Source organism: Coturnix japonica, chromosome 17, assembly GCF_001577835.2.
Source record: "Coturnix japonica isolate 7356 chromosome 17, Coturnix japonica 2.1, whole genome shotgun sequence".
Classification (NCBI taxonomy): domain Eukaryota; kingdom Metazoa; phylum Chordata; class Aves; order Galliformes; family Phasianidae; genus Coturnix; species Coturnix japonica.
The window spans coordinates 5244252-5262034 of record NC_029532.1 but is presented as its reverse complement, the minus strand read 5'-3'; the positions used below and the strand labels follow the sequence as shown (position 1 = coordinate 5262034).

The following is a 17783-nucleotide window of genomic DNA, read 5'->3' as shown; positions in this document are numbered from 1 at the left end:
CATAAGTGAAAGCAAAGTGCTGTGGGGTTCTCATTTCAGTCCTTTATTTACTGGGGGGGGGGGGGCTTGTAAAACCATATTTTGCTTTTTCAGCCTGTAAAATAGTGTTTATATTCCCTGCTTTGTCTGTTGAAGGGGACCTCAGAAAATAATGAGTTAATAAGATCCTCATCACCGCCTTGTTGTAACACTGCATCGTATCGTGGCTGAGAAAAATTTCCCTCTGATTTTTGTCCTCTTGCTTTTCAGAACATGCTTCAAGAGCTGTTAATTCACAAGCCAGAGGACCCCATTCAGTTCATGATAGAGTATTTAGAGCAGCACAACGATGATGGTAAGTGGAGGCTGAGGGAATAGAGACAGTGCAAGGCCTCGTTTGCAAAGAGCTGTTCAGAAATGGCATTTTGGTTGGCAAAAGGTGGATAAAAGGTTTCAGACCACCCCTTGAAATGGAAAAGAAAGGACTGAGTGTTTGGCAGTGGCTTTTAAGATGCTTTTAATTTCACAGAATCACAGAATGACCCGGGTTGGAAGGGACCTCAAGGATCATGTAGTTCCAACCCCCTGCCTGGCAGGGCCACCAAACATACACCTTTACTAGATCAGGTCGCCCAGGGCCCCGTCCAACCTGGTCTTGAACACCTCCAAGGACGGGGCATCCACAACCTCCCTGGGCAGCCTATTCCAGGGCCTAACCACTCTCCTAGTGAAGAACTTCCCCCTAACATCCAACCTAAATCTTCCCTCTTTCAATTTTAAAACCAAATTTCATCATCATTTTTTTTTTTTAGTGGATAATCTAATAACAAATACACTTATAACAGTTATAACAATGAAACCCTCTAAGGGAATAACTAAGAGTTCTATTGTATCAATTATTAACGCGTTCTGTGCCCCATCTGATATTTCCTGTTGTCTTTAAGCTCGCTAATTACTCCTTTTGTCAGGTGTAAATTTGGTTTCCCATTCTACCTGGGCTGGCAGATTCTCTGCTTTCTGATTAGTGAGTTACTAGCTGTTGTTAATGAGTTCCACCGCTCAGTGGCATCTCAGATGAAGGAACAGCGATTGCGCCTACTTGTGTGGATAACACAGCCTGGTAAATTGAATGGGAAGGCTGTACTCTGCACAATAAAAGCATGTAGACTCAATCAAATTATTTGATTTACAAACTGTTCACCCTTAGGCAGATTCTATTTGGATATGCACAACGGAAACTCTAATTTTTGTTCTGCGTGAGCTGTCAGGAATAGCTGGTGTCACGTTGCTTTGATGTTTCTTTAAAACCAGAGTAAACCATTATGAAAGTTCCGCTGCAGCATCAATGAAGTCATTATCACTGGAGGTGCTGTGAGATCTTTATACGTTGTGGTAGGGATCGGATGGATGTTGATTGAAAAACTGCTTAATATCAAAACCAGGAAGAAATATCCAATCCTGCAAATGATGCCCAACCCTTCCTGATGTGGGCAGCATCAGAAATCAACCTGCTTTATTGGTCCATGGGCACTTTGCAGAGGAATTTCAGCTTGATGGGATGCTGATAAGATTTCTCTGTGTTACTCTAATGTTGTTGTTGAACCCCACAGAATTGTTTGAGTGGATTTAAGCTGGTTTCCATTTCGTGGCTTCAGTACTTGGAGGCTAAAGATAGAACTAAAGCATTTGTTTGTCAAAGGAAAAATGCTGTCTGCTTTTGGTCTGGAATGAGCTATTAAGAAGGGGAAGGCGCTCCAATTAAAATTAGAGACTAAATGTTGTTTTAGAGATAAATTATATGGAAAATAACGTAACAGAGATCTGTAACAGGGTTGATTTTACCTTTTTGATCATGGCAGAAGGTGCTGACTATTTAGAAGAAAAAAAACCCTTATTAGAGCCATCAGTAAAGCGATGAATTTTCATGATCCTGCCTTGCTAGACAGCTTTAGCCCTAGAGAAAATTTCAAACAGAGACGTGTGGAAAAGGAGTATTGCATCTATCCCAGGTGTGAAGTTAGAAACCCTCTTTAATTAATAATAAGATCTAAAGTACTCTTAAAAACATAAACAAGTCTAATGATGATTATAGCTCACTAGTGCCTTGGAAAGCTCCTAGGTCAGATGCACGCCAATGGGTTTGTGCTTCCAGTTCTGTGATATCCTTCTTTTATGTGATCCTTCTGAAAACCTTAATGTGAAGATTGAGAATTCTTTAATATACAAAGATGCAAATTTTGTGCCTTGTACCTTGTTTTTGTTAACAAAGAGAGCTTTCAGGATCCAAGCAGCATTTATGTGAGCCTTCCCTTTACAATTGTACCTGAAGGACTTTAACAAAGTTCTGTAAGAATGTTCTTCATGTACTTTTTGCTGTTCCTCTTTGACGAGGAATTTCCCTTACAGATTAAGCAGATTTTATTGCATTAATATTAATCGTAGACTCATTTGGACCTAAGTGGAACGCAGAGAGTCCGGCTGTTTTTCATTACTCCAGGATTCATTTTGTTTAATGCTGAAAGCATCCTTGAACGTTACAATTTAATAATGCTTGGAGGAGTAAATCAGTGTAACATTGAGACCAAACACCGAATGAAATATGATTTGTTACTGCAGAAAAAGTCACGTTCCAGATTTTTCTGACTTTGTTTAGGGTCTATAGGTCCGGACCTGCAGCATTAAGCACTGTCTGCTGATTGGAGGGGGTTAAATATGACATCCAGCCATGTCCTGCATGTGCCCTCATGTCAGATGTTTGGGGAGAATGCTTTAGAAGAGCCTCGCAAGTGTGCAAATGAGTAAATCAGTGAATTACGCTGCCCCATCTGCTGCGAGTCACTAAGCAGAGAGAAAACCAGATTTAGTACAAAGTGAGCATTTACAGTAGCCCTGGGCAATATTAAAGCATGATATGGTGTATATAATGGTATGTTTCGTTTTTTATCAAACGTTTGTCCAAGAAAGCTGTGTATTAAAGCTTCAATACCTAAGGGTTTTCTTGTGAATTTTAAATCATGCTCCTAGTTAAACCTCAAAAGGATCTGTGGATGGAAAGGTTTTTTGATTTTCTTTGAAGTGGTTTGAAGAAGTTGATTAGTGTTGGCACCCGAGCACTCTTTTATGACGCTGTTTATAAATAATTCCTGAGTATCGGGCTGGAGTTTCAAGGTGTTAGATTAAATAAAATAAAAAAAAAAAAAAAAAAAGCCCTAGGATTTAATCACATTACATTTGAAAGAAATTAGGTGATAAAAACAGCTGATGTATCCTTTTAAAGTATTTTTCTACATTGTGTACTAGTTCTGTTGCACTTGCAAGAACCAATAAGGGGGAGTTTTTTCTTAAACCTTCCGAGTCAGATAACTTTGTCAAGATGAATCTGTAATTTGGGTTTCATGTATGTTTAAAAATTGCACCTGCCCAATAACTGTTACGTGCATGGAAGGCCTCATAAAAATACATTCCACATCCTTCCATGTCTGCTGTCATCAGACACTGCATCTCCTTCAGTTACCAAGAACTGAACAGGGTTGTGGGCTTGCAGATCCCTCCCTCTGTGTTGACCTGTGTTACTCCTGGTAAGTGCTTCTCAGTCCCATCTGCAGATTATCTTATTATTATTATTTTCCTGAGAAAACATCAAAGGCATTAATAGAAAATGACTGCTTCAGGGATTGCAGCCCAAAATATGGTTGTGCAAAACATCCCAAATACTTTACTGAGAGTTCCTCCTTTTCCCCCTCACTCCCCTTTTCTTTTTTGCCTTGCCCCTACTCCATTCACATTACAGCTATCAGTGAGGATTATCCCCTTTCTTGGGTGGGAGATGCAGCAGAGAAATACAACATACAGAGAGGGGGAGGAAAAAAAAGGCCTTTCAACACTGACTGGAGAACATGAAGGCAGCTGTCAAAGCGTGGAGGAAAAAGGGCTTAGTTTTGCAACATCTAAATCTTCTTTCAGCCCTGACACAGCTGTTTAGTTGCAACTAAAATGTGAAGTTGTGGGTTGTTTTTTTGTGTGTGTGATGGGAACCAAAAGCTTTGCCAAAGTTTGGTGGTTTTGCTACCCTACTTCGTAAGGAAATGAGGAGAGATCAGATGATCTCCAGAGATCCCATCCAATGTCAATGACTCTATGATTACAATAACAGTCACTTTTAAGTAGTCTTGTCCTGCAAACACAACCTACCTACTTTTTTTCATTGCATAATATGCTCTAAATCAATCTTTTGGGAATAGAAGTTAAACTGAGATAAGAAAATGCTCCTGTCTATGCTACAGTTTACCGCATAAACTATTTATCTGTTGGAATAGATAGAAATGTGCTTATGTGACATGTCTACATCTTAACGTTTGCATGTTCTCATTTCTTAGCTCCAAGGATCTGCATACTCGGTCCACCTGCTTCTGGTAAAACTACCATGGTAAGTAAGCTGTTTTCAGGGCTCTGACACTCCCCATGTACCTTCCTGCTTTTTACTGAGCTCAGCACTTGTGAAAATTGTCAAAGAAGAGCCACGTTGAAGGGTGGCATTCATAAGCTTACTGACCATAACCTGTGTGTTAAATGGGGAGCATTCAGATGAGCCCTATGAGAACTTGCAGAGGTAGTTGTGGTGATACTGCTGTAATGCAGCAGAACTCCACCTGCCTTTTTAGCGGGGTTAATGAACCTGGGAGTGTTCATTAATTGCCATCAGTACCTGTTTGTGGTGTTCCCACGTTGAGGATTGCTTGCTTTGCACAGCTGCTTTTCTCTCCTGTCCACACTGAAAATGTTGAAGTTGTGTTTGAACAACCGAGAGCTGAGCACAGAAACTTCACAGATGATGGTGCTGTGTGCATGCTAGGAAGAACGCTTTCTTCTTTAAAATCCTTGTTATAGTAAGGTAGATGAAAAAGGCCTTATTCAAAGCTGTAGATTCTTGAACGTCTTTGTATGATACTGTTTAAAGTTACACGTATAGTCTGTGTTTAAATTGAAGGCAAGGAAAGCTCCCTTTCTTTTTCAAGTCTGCTGAAAAAATGCTTCATTTTCTTTCCAGATATTTCATCCTGTACTGTTTTTTTTATCTTTCCTCAGGCAATACGGCTTTGTAAACATTTGGATGCCATACGTATCTCTCAGGAGACTTTGCTTTCCAAGGAAACATTAGCTCTGACAAAGGAAGCAAAGGAATATAAAGAAAGAAAAGAGGTGTGTAAGAGAATATAATAATGGTAGCTCTCATGTCACAGAACAAAAATTATGTGGCATTTCCATGATTTCCGCTGCTATGAGTTGAGCAGCTCAGAGTAAATATTCTTGTATCTATGGAGGTTTGTACATCAGCTTATGTTTATGTAGGTGCGGGGTCCTTCAGAGAGGAAGGGTAGCCTCTGCTCAATGAGAAGATATCTACAAATATAAAAATATATCGGGGCATAGAATTAGGGGCAAGAGAGGATGAAAATTTGGAATAATGAAGATCTTGAAAGCATTAACCTTGGATGAGTGATAAAACTGAGAGAAGCCCAAGAATGGTTGGTACCATTTAAGGAGTGTTTCATTATATAATTAAACAAAGCACCTTTTGGTTTCAGTATATTTGGTAATCTCCATAAAGTAAGCATTAATCTCTCAGGCTTCCTTCAGTACAAAATATGTACGCAAAGAACTCTTTTTTGATCTGACAGAGCTACTTAGTCGTGCGCGTTTGATTTCTCTGTAGCATGACACGAATAACTCAGTGCATTAACTCAGAAGTTGAATGACAATTCAGTCAGTTATTGAGAGCTATAGAAGCTTTCAGGCTGAGGCAAAAGCAGTAGACTCAGGAGGTCATTCCATTCCTAGGTGAGTACGCTTTGTCCATCTGCAAGTGCACCATTTGCTCTATTCCAGGTTTTTCATTGAAAGCAGCATGTTTTCCTGTGACTGTTTCTATCAAGTCCACCACTCTGGGTTGCTTTTCTCCTTCATCACTTGTTTTCATAAAAATTGAAAGGATTTCACATCTGTAAGAATTTTGCCTCCCTACTAAATGTGATTTGAATTGTCCAACAGGTTTAGAACTTGCTGAGATGGTAGACAGAGTAATTTCATTTGGTTTCCTGAGAAAACAAAGTTGAAAACAGTGTAGTGTCTGTTACACTGAATTAATGTGTGAAGTTTGGAGATACCTCAAGTGATTTATTTAAAGATCTGAGAGGAAAGACATCACTGAAATCATGGAACTTGCTGGCAAAAAGGTTTGCTTTTGGCTGGGATAGTAGATAATGATTCTTACTGAGCATATGTACTTTGAAATCTTAGTTCTAATTATTGGAGATTGTTTTACTAGGTTCATAAATTTCAGCTTAGATGGGGGAGAATTTGAAACAAAAATTCCCGTTGGTTTAATTACTCTAATTATTAATGTATTTCAGGCTATACAGATGTACTTTCAAGGCTGTCCTTTTGGGCTTATTTGGTGTAGAAAGATGGATGGTGTGGAAGATGAAAGGCAAAAATGTCAAGGCTAATCAGGTAGTGAGGGCTGTGAGGAGTGCCTGAAGAGCAGAATTTGTTGGTGTTTCAGCACTGTGTAGTTTGCCTTTGTTTTTGGGGTGTTTAATGCCAAACGTTAAATCACACACTCATTTCTTTTGTTCTTGTACGCGGATTTGAACCTATATATGTACTCCTAAAACTAGGAGGGAACTCCTTGCTTCCTCTAAATCAACTGAACCTTCAGAGTAGCTTAAAATGTAGGCAGAGGATCATCTCAAGAGCTGTATGTTCTCTTCCTGTTTTGTGCCTGCTGGCTACATCTACCTTTGCAGTAACTGACCCTAGGTTCTTCTGAAACAAGCAGTGAACTTGATTCCTCTAGCGTACGTAACATCCATTAGCACTAATAGGTTTTGAATGTCTGTCCAGGAACAGAACAATAGCTGTTTATACAATGTTTGATGCAACCAGGGCATTTAATGATGTACTGCTGGCTAAAGCAATTTAATAAATGGAAAGAGGAAAAGACTGGTTTTGAAAGTCCAGTGTGAAGATCACATGACACAATTTAATGTTAGAGAAGTGTTCTATGTGTATAGGGTTTCTGGGGCTAATTTAACCCCAGTGCCAAAGGTCGTTCATTTGGGGGTCAGTAGGCCAATGTTACTAGATTTGGACACACACTACAAAAAGGTCTGCAAATATTTGTTCGTGGGTTTTACTTCCCTTTAGATATGCTTTTATCTCTTTTGTGTTCAATTCTAATAAGGAAAAAAAAAAAATAAAAGGGATTTGAGTTTTACCTGCACAAGAATTCGTGGTATTTAAAGTATGTGATTATTCTCTTTAGCTCAATTTTTAAATGTGGACATGCAATCATCCACTCACACACCTGGCCACTTACTAATGAGCACAGCTGAACTAGTGAATTTTAAATACTGACTGTTCAAAGCAAAATGTGATCATTCCGCATGTAAAAGTATTCCAAAAAGAAGTAAAATATTTGAATATTCAATAAATTTGAGGAACCGTGAGCTACCAATAAATATTCCATGAACAGAAAAAGAGGCTACATTTTTTGATAAATCATTGCAAATTATTCCCTCATCTCTAGTTATTATAATGTTAATAGGAAGCACCTTCAGGTTTTTCCTATACTGGAGTCTAATGATCAGCTACTGCATGTTTCACTTCTCCTGTTAGAAGGTAAAAGGCTGACACAGCTGTGTTAGATGGGCGTGCTTTTAATTCAATACTGAGTTACAGGTGTTTGTACACTACTGCCTCATTTAGAACTGCTCTACAGAGGCATCATATCCTGATGATTTCTTATAAGACATAGAAAAGAGGAAGACCCATGGCATCCTTTTTTATGCATAGTCAGTGTTCTAGTCTGTTCTAGAGGTTAATATGAACAAATGAATAGGAAATGTTTCAATCTTATGTATGCATTAGAAACAAAAAAATCAAACCAAGCCTATCCTTTTTGTGTATATTTCTCTAAACAGGCTAAATGTATGCACTCATGATTTTTAAAATGCTAAGCCAAGTTTCTTGTACCTTTTGGAAGGTTTGATGTTTCAAGCAACATCTTTCCATTAACCAAACTGGATTTGGGGACAGGCTTGGAGTGCCTTCAATTAGATACATTGCTTTAATCATCAGATGTATACGTAGCATTTCCATTCTTGTAGATTCCTGGGAGAAGTCACACTATATCATGATGTACTCACATATTAATATGTAAGTGTACTTTATAGTACTACGTATGCATCAGATTTAATGGTTTCTAAGGCAATAATAGGGTGTTCTACAAGCCAGTTATTGAAAGTGATTTTGTAGGCTGCTGTTCAGCGGGAGGAAAACTGCCCAGGAAATGAGACTTGAGTTTGAACCACAGAGAGCAGAAGTAGCTAAAGCACAGAAATACCCATGTGTTACCTGGATGGTTTCTGTGCAATAAACCCTGCTCAAAAGAGCGCTAAGAATACCGCTGCACTGAAAGAAGATGGTATAATTTAAATTGCTTTGGCAGAGCTTAGCAGAGTGGACCCCTGGCAGTTGCTAGCCCGTCTTGACATGACACATCAAAGAAGGAAGCAAGACGCTGGCTGTTTCTGATAGCAGCATGATGCACCTTTGGAAGGTGACAGACTCAAAGGCACAGACCCAGGTTCCAGCAGTGAGAGACCACAGGAGGTTTTGACGCACCATCCTGTGGGACCTGCTGACTTTCAGGAGATGCGGAGATTCCTTTTCCTTTCTCTCTTTCACCTGCACGAATGCTGCCAGATGAATGGCTGACACTACCACAGGAGCTGAGGCCTGGGGACTGCAGAGATGAACAAAACAAGGAAAATACTGCCTGACCGGGCCACTTCATTGCTTCCACTGCTGGGCAAGGACTGCTTTTTGTAGTGTGTTCTGCAGTGCTTTCTCCACTCTACTTTAAAGTAGGAGCTCGTGTGGTGGTAGTGTGTTCAGTGCTCCTGGTGAAAGTGTTTCGTGATTAGGAGTGCTAGGAAACCTTCCACCACACTTCCACCATATCTATTTACATCCCTTAGTACGATGTAAGCCTACAGATACACTTTATTTTAGGATTATGTCTGGTTAGACAAAGAGATGGGAACCCACAATGTATGGAAGTGCTTGTAAGAAAAAGTCCACATTGTCAGGTGAAAGATAATTCCATGCCTGACAGCATGCATTTTTCCTAAGTGATGGCAAAATGAATGAGGCTGAGGCACTCAGTTGAATGGTCATTGACTCAGACCAGCAGTGCCAAAGGTTTATATTTTATCAAGTTAATCTGGCTAACTTAACTGAGTTTGGCACTGGATGAAGGCTTAAGTTAAGATAGAGAAAATGATTTCCTACAAGGTGAGTGTTGTTAATTCACTAATGCTGCATGTGCTGATGTGACATAGTGGGTCAGATACTTGTGATAGAAGTTGCCTGTGGATGTGATATCCTTATGGATCCCTTTGCAGTTTGATGTCCAACACGGTAGTCAGCGTGCAAAATTGGGCGCTACTTCCATGTTGGTGAGCAGAGTACACGGAGGTGGGCTTGGGCAAGTAGTAGTGTGCTCAGCTTACCTTCAGTGCTGATTTTTATGCCTTTATTAACTCTCTGATCTATTATGTTAACGACTTGGGGCTTACACAGTTTTATTTATATATTTATAAAGAAGACATTTCAGCTCACCTTTCACCGGAATATGCCTGCATGATAAAATTCCTTTTGAACTCAATTGTGAATATGCAGCCTTTCTTTTTTCTTTCTTTCTTTAGAAAATTCCCAACGCGCTTTGGGCCAATCTGATCCGGGAACGTCTGTCAAACGTGGACTGCATCAAACAAGTAAGAATTGCTCCTCAGAGGACCGGTGGATAAGCACTTACACAACTCGTGCATAGTCGTTAGCATTCTGAGTCCTGAGCAGAGGAGGGAATGGGGGCAAATCTTTGGGGGCTCTGGAGTGGATTGCTTTCTTGAACATCAGCAGAGGGAGTTTGGAGCTTTATTAACAGGATAAAGGGGAGGATGAGAGTATGCATATGCTAATCTTTTAGCACTGAGATGATCAAAGGCTGAACAAGCGTTGCTTTGTTGATTGCCTGGGGCAACTGGCAGAGTTGAAGTGGACAAAACAGATAAAGAGAAAATATATAAAAATCGATATGTTAAGGCTTAAACTCTTATTGAGGAAAAGAGGAGAAAGAGTCTAATGCTATTTGTTTCATTTGTCTTTCTTTCTTATTGTGTCTTTTGTTTCTCTTTTTGTGAGTAAATGCTGAATTTGAATATATTCTGCTCTAGGTAATAATTAACATATTTACTGTTAATTACACAAATAGGCAACTGCATAGATTTAGTTATACCCACAGATGGGTGGCTTTCCTTCTCCCCTTCCCACTCCCCAGTATGGAAGAGACCTTAAGTAGATTAATACTGGTTGAAATTAATGTCTTGACTTAACAAAAGCAAAACCTCTTTGATGTGTTTCCTTTAAAATCTCAGGTGTTGTTATGGTTTATTGGCACCACAGACAGACCATTATAAAGGATTATTTGTAAGAGACAAATCTGTAAGGATAAAAACCTCTTTCTAAACAGTGCCAAAATAATACTGTGCATTATTTGATGTATTGTTGAGAGGAAAAAGCCCATTGTCCAAAGCAGGAGTTGCACTCAGGAAGGACTGAGCAACGTTTCCAGACAAACAGTACATGCATTTAGAAGGGTTGTTGTCTCTTCATCTGTTGGTCATAGGCCAGCTGGTACTTCCCAGCCTTGCAGGGATGTGGCAAGCTCACAGCTATACTGAAATGTGTTACTCCTCGACATCATCCTCTACCTTGTTGCTTTAATAAAGCAGGGCTAGTAATTAATATTTCATTGAAGTGTGAAAATTGCTTCTTGAAGTTGTTCCAGCATCACGTCCGAAAGAAACTGAACATGCTGAACCCTTATGTCCCATGTTTCTGGATCTGTAAAAGTAGCAAGAAAAAAGAAGCAAAACTATCAAGAACTCAAAATGTTGTTTTTTGCCCCTGCCTGTAAGTTTCTGCTTTAGCAACTCAGGTAATGTAAATGGTTGCCATAAAGGTCTTATGCTGCAATGCAAAGTCAGTTATTTCAGCTTAGGCCACTGGTGGAGCTGTCTTTCACTGGACCTGCCTTGTGTAAGCTAGATCAGATGGTCAATTACAGCCTATGAACTGTGGAAAGGATAACTTGATCAGGATGGTAATGAATAGCTGGAAATGTAATCTCTTAAATTGTTCTTGCCTGGCAGGTTTGCCAGGGGACATCTGTCTGTGTCATATATCTGTTGCAGAAATATAGCTGTAGCAAAATAGGTGGCATGCTGCTCTCCTTCAGCAATGCCTTAAGACTAACAGTTGCTAAACTGTGACCTATCCCGTTAGATAATCCACTCTTTGTACGGGAATTGAATTTAAAATTCTGCCTGCTGGCCTTTAATGTTACTGAGAAATGTCATTAAGCTAAAGCAAAAACCTGGCTTATCTGTAGGTTATAGTTTTCTACCAGGTATGGATCCCACTGATGGTAGCGGGGCTGAATATCTGCAAATCCGGAGCAATGAGTTGAACCCTGCATTATAAAATTACTCCAATATTTGCTTACATGGATAATTATTTAGATAATCTAAGCTGCTCTAAGTGGCTCTTATTTTAAGTACCAGGTCATGTAAAGTCCTGAGTGAGGTGACACAATGGTTAAGATGCCAGCACGGTGTCCTGCCCACATTTTGCTCCGGTTCCTATCAGAACAACATGGAACTGGCAGCACTGGATGTGTTACAGGAGCAACAAAAGCAAAACCTTTATTTCTAGTTTCCCTGGCATTCTGAAAAAATGAAATTCGTATTATTAGCCAAGGTTAAGATTTCAGCTAGTTTTAGGAAATAAGAATAACTGACTTCTTAATGTAGTGATGGATATTAAAACCATTTCATTTAATAGAGGGTAATCTATGATGGCTAAAACTTCCACGCATGTCTTCTCCATGGGAGTGGAGATCTAGGGATTTTAATTGCCATATTCTCCCTGTATGATTGGAAGTAATGCAGTGGATTTTGTTCTTCGTTGAGCAGATTTATGCCATCTCTCTCATAGCATGAGTCAGCTTTTTTTTACTGAAAATGTTAATAGATGAGGAGCTGGATGTTGGACACAGTACCACCAGCTGTTTGTTTTATTTCTCCTTGTGGTGTCATTGGGTTGGCATTAATTGCACAGCTTTCATCCCACTGACAGTAGGAATACAGGATTTTTTGTGCCATTGTTTTGACACTCACAGGTTTATAGATGTCACAGGCATTCTCTAAGGAGAACATTTTTATTGATCAACGGCTCTGCTGGAGACTGTTGTGTGTTCTTCTAATACAAATGTTGTTAGGACTGCGAGGGATCAGATGGGTAGGTCTTCCAGCACACACAGAAAACTTATTGCAAGCATTATGTTAGAACCTGGGACTTGGGAAGTTGATAGGAAGACTTTTCATCTTTCAGGGTTAGTACATGTTGGTTATAGCACCTCTGGCTGTTGTCTAACTCCCAGTGCTGGGGCTGAGGAGGGAAATCACAGAACTGGGGAAGGCTGGTGAGGAGATTGCTACATGATGAATTGATGTGAGCGAGCTGAGCAGCCTTAATCCTGCCTTAAAACACTTGGAAACTAAGCTTAGGCTGGTGATACACATGAATAGTGGCAGAATTACATCTGATTGGCATTAAATCAGAAGGGTGGCTGATAACTACCATTGAAAGGGAAGGGAAAGAGAGCAATGGCTACTGGTTCTTCTGATCTTTCCATGACAGATAAAGATCATCCTGTTGTTTCTGTGAAACTCCATACCAACACAGTGAAGGTCTATTTATTTATTTATTTATTTATTTATTTTAAATAACAGCGTGGCTTTTTTATAGCTTCATAGTTAACTAAAGCTACAGAAATACTTTGCATGTGGGAATGAGAGGTTTCTTCCTAGGGGAAAATTGGGTAAAGTTGGAGCTTCTTCCATCATCTGTACTCCTAATGCTGACAGGCTGCAGGAGCTGGGTTGGGAGTTTAGGATTCATCCTGGCAGAGCTATTACTGACATCATTTTGTTGCATTATTGTTTGTCCTCATTCTTCATATGGCAGAGAAAGATGGAGTACTTTTCCACAACGACTGATGATGATGTGGAGAATCTGCTGCACTGATCTGTTTTCCTAAGGGCAGAGCTGGTTGTGCCCTTTGGTTGCCTAAGATTTCTTTCAGAGGTGCCATGTAATTCAGCGTTACATCTGTGTGCCGTCCCATTGCTGTTTTTGTTATTCCAAGCCAGTTACAGCTTTGTCTCTTCTAAAACATTTTAAGACTCTGCTGGTCAAATAACAAGAGAGAATTGAATATCTAGGTCATTATCATTGGGGTGGAAGGTGTGAAAGTATGTAGGCTTGGTCTTACAGCTGAGAGCAGTGTGCCAGTGAAGGAATGAGATCTACACTTCAGGATGACCTTGAGGTTTGCCTTTACTCCAGATGCCTTAAATCTGGAGAGGAAAGTGGTGGCTTTGAGTGTGCTTCCTTGTCACTGAATTTCAGTGTGGCGTGAGTCTCCAAGGAGCGCTTCAGCTGGCATTAAGGCACCAGCAAAAAGCTGTATTTACAGCAGTCTTCATGGGAGAAAGGATGGAGGTTTGCAGCCTGTGACCACAGAGTAAGGCACAGTGGAATTACTCACTTTTAGCCTTTGTTCAACCCTTGATGTGATAAAGTGCAATCCGTGCTTGGATGTAAGGTTACTGCTATCAAGAACAAAAAATAGATGACTTCTTAAAGAAGCAAATTTACCATGTGAAGTTACTAATTACGCTTTAATGATAGTCAGGAGGGCAAAAAAAGACCAGTGTTTGCATAAAGCATGATAGGCATATTTTAAGTCAGGTCTTGCTCTGCTGTGTGTTGCTTCCTCTTGCTGGTTCCCAAGCCACACTCCTTTTTACTCCTTTTTTTTTTTTTTTTTAATATTTTTTTTTTTTTTTTTTAATATTTTTTTTTTTTTTTTTTAATATATTTTTTTTTATCTGTGACATCTGCTTGGAGCTTGTCCCTCCTGTGATACCATACTACTTGCAGCTGTTCAGACCTCCAGCTCTGAGCTGTGCATGGGGTGCCCTGAGCATACGGCCTTTTTGATGTGTGATAAAACAGAACCAAGCCACTGGGGGTATGGAGAGGGAATGCAGCAGAATATCAATAAACCTGTTCTGAACAAAGCTGCAGCTCTGTGGTGGAATAGACATTTCACTGAAGTGTCAAGTAGATGGATAATGTATTCTAATTAGGGACTGACTGGTACCCTGGAACTCAGAGACCTTTGCAAATAAGATCCAAAATGCTAACTATTTTTTTGTAGCGTGTGTTTATTATGCATTTGTTTTATGCCTTGAAGTGTTTTTACCGCAGGAAGCTATTTGTTGAACTATGTTTTATTGCACTGCAAAAAACTTTCATTTATAAAATTCCTTATTGCCAGCTTTAAGGACCTTTGAAATAAGCTTCAAGATGCTTCTATGCTCACACTGTTAAAAAATAGCCTTCTGTATTTACTGCCTGTTGCTCAGGAGTTGATTTTGAGCAGTAAGCTGAAGTGACACCAGAAGCAATGGTTTTGTGGATATTTTTGTATTATTTTTGTATTAACCCCTTCTGTTTAGTTTCCAAAAGCATCACGCTTGGAGTGAAGAAAATGAACCAGATTTGTAGGCTGTGTAAATAGGCATAGATTTATTGGCTTCCAACCTCTGATGCCATTTCTCCCAAGAAGAGGATTTGGGCCTATACGTGCACCATACAAACACAATATATTCAGAACTAGCACTGAAGTTCCTTGCACGCTGCTAGAAATACTGTGCAGCCTTGCCTCCTGCAAGTCCCAAGGGATAAATTGATTTCTTAGCACCTGTGTGACCTTAGGCAGCGGTTCATTCTAATTCGATAGAGCAAACACTGGGAGTGGCAAAAATGGCTCGTGGTTTCTTAAGGCTCTTATTTTCTACAGCTATCAGCAGGATGACATGTTCCTGAAACCAGGCTAATTAAAGAATTTGAAGTAGTCTACTCTATTTTCGTGTATAATTGGAATGTCCCAATTTCCTCTTACAGAAGTCATGGAGATATGTGAAAGTACTTCTAAAACCTTCGGACCCCATACTGGCAGAGCTTCAAATTTATGTGGGAGATGAGAATGATTGCTAGCTAATGCAATATTAAAGTGTCTTATTTCAGTACAAAGATGGTTTTCCCTTTTACTGTAGTATATGCAGTAGTATATGTAGTATTTGGGGGTGTGGGATGTAGTGACAAGGGCACATGGTTAAGGCACTGACAAAAAAATCAGAGAAAATCCCAAAGATTCAGCCTTGAGTCTGAGAAGTGATTACATCTCAAACACTGCATCACACAGAACTGGAGTGAGGCTGCTGCTCTTCTCTGCTGTTTTGCAGATCCGTAAATGTTTTTTTAAAGATGCTCAATCCAACATTTAGCTGCCTATAACAAGGACTTAAGGGAGCAAAAGGCTCTTTTTTCTTTTGCCTTTCTTTTGCTCTGTTGCTTCATTAGCTTTGGGAACGCCGGTTCCATTACTGTGAGTTTCCCTGTATAATTTAAGAAAATAATGAAAGCGTGCATGTTTTCCTCAGTGTTCTTGGCATTAAATCTGTCTTTAGATTTGTTTAGCCTCTTTTTTTATCCACAGTGTGGGTTGGTATCCTTTTGAATATTTCAAAACTGTAGAAATTGTTTTGGGGTTGTTTTTATTCAAGAGAGAAGTTTCCTTTTTTAAGCCAAGCATGGGCAGGAAAAAAAAAAACAAAGCAAGAAAACCATTTATGCTGCAAGACAAAAGTGCCCATTGCACTGTAGTTGTGGTTATAATGCGTGCCACTACACTGTGCTCCGTGTTTGTGTTCTTCTCTCATTGGCATCTGTAACAAATATTGTGCTGTTGCAATAGAGAATGAGGCAATTCTTCTGCAAGTAGCACTGATATTTTGTGCTGTTTTGGGGGTTTTTCTCTTCTAGCACCAATAAGGCTTTCATGGTTTTGTTCTATAGGGCTGGATCTTGGAAGGCTTTCCTGAAAATCAGGAACAGGCACGGTTGCTGCAATCATCTGGCATCATTCCGAGGCATGTTGGTAAGCAGTGTGAGGCTTATGTGTGATTGCAACCAGCAGGTGAAAGCCTCCAGTGTTTTTCCCCAAACATCCTCAATACATTCAGGATCAAAATTGAAGACAACAGAGTCACCAGGCAGCCAAAGGATGTTTCTGTGTAGTTCAGTTTCACTCAAAACCTTGAGCTAACCTGGAAATCTTGAAATCACGTCTTTCAATACACGAACCCTTGTCTTCCTAAATGTTAGATAGAAAATTCCAGCAAGTATCTCTGGACAGCTGTATGTAACTTTGCTTCAGTACTAGGCACGGGTCTAAATTTTTTATGATTTCAATCTCTAGATCTCTAAATCAATCTCTAAATCTGTTTGGTGATTCTCAGATCAAAGCAATGTCCTCATCCCTTAAATACAAATTCATTCTTCTGCCAAATTAGAGAATACAAACTTAGCAAATTGCACTGCTCCAAATGAAAAAGGAGCATTGTGATTTTAAGCTTGATCTTCACCAGTGGGGGGTGAATTATAACTTGATTTGAGAGGAACCTTTCTTTACTGGAAAAGAGCTCATAAACACGACCTGTACAGCTGCCATCGCCATCTAGAACAGCTAGTAGTTCCATAGTCATATAGTTAGAGAACCTATTTAGAATGTAAGAAATGATTGCTTGGAATACAGTGAGAAGTGATAGATGTTCTGCTTGCCAGTGGATACTGAACTTAGCACAATGTTAGCAAACTCAAATTGTCACTTTGGATTTGATTTGGATGAGGTTTGACTGTTAATGAAGAGTTTGGAATCACTGCAATAGAGTCAGGCAAAAATGTTTAATGTCTGGTACTTGCATGTATTTTTAATATAGCTAATAACATTTGAAGTCAAGTTTTGCTCACAATTATATCTGTGCAACCACGACCTGAATGAGAATCTTAAAGCTCAGTCTGTCTAGTTAATCAAAAAGAAGATTGAGAGAAGATGAGATTTACAGTGTATGAGTACCTTAATAGGGAGAAAAGTGTTTGAAAGTGTTATTTGATACTGTGAAGAAACTCTTAAGAAGAACTGGTTTGAAACTTGTAATCAAATGCACTGAAAACAGTAATTAAATTACAACGTTTAACTGTGAGAGTGATGAGCTGAAAGCAACCCGGGGAACTGACAGATTCTCCATCTTTTGATGCTTTCTAATTAAGTTTGAACACTTTTCTGGGAGATTATCCAAAAGTAAGTTTCACTGGTTTCACTACCAGAATAGCTGGGTGTAAAGTAATTGCTTGTGGTGCAGAAGAGAATCAGTACTGGGTGATCCACGGGTGCTTGTCTATCCCAATTTCTGGATATAATGTAAGTGAGGAAGAGCATTGTTAATGGGTATGGATGGCTGGGATAACTGGTGCTCTTAGGTTATTATGATGATCTATTTTCTGCTATGCTGTTTAGGAGATGGAGGAAAACTCTGATTAAAGTGAAACTAATTATTTGCAGTAGAACATTGTTGAAAGAACAACGAGACAAGCGGAGACAAGTGCGTTTGAAATGCATTTACTCATCTTTAAAGCCAGAATATACTAACCAGCTACAAGAAATAAAACAAACAACTAACGAGAACTGCACTTCTTTTCTTTCTTTC

At 39.5% G+C, this 17783-nt stretch overlaps 1 protein-coding gene across 3 annotated transcripts in view; it reads left to right on the top strand.

Annotated features, from left to right (window-relative positions):
* The window catches only part of AK8 (adenylate kinase 8), a 60383-nt gene that overhangs the window by 968 nt on the left and 41632 nt on the right, over positions 1-17783 (top strand). For all 3 annotated transcript variants that reach the window (XM_015879182.2, XM_015879181.2, XM_015879183.2), the window contains exons 2-6: positions 250-334; positions 4356-4405; positions 5065-5178; positions 9750-9818; positions 16093-16174. In XM_015879182.2, coding sequence (XP_015734668.1) covers positions 253-334; positions 4356-4405; positions 5065-5178; positions 9750-9818; positions 16093-16174 — 397 coding nt within the window. In that variant the 5' untranslated portion in view covers positions 250-252. The remainder of the gene's footprint in view (positions 1-249; positions 335-4355; positions 4406-5064; positions 5179-9749; positions 9819-16092; positions 16175-17783) is intronic.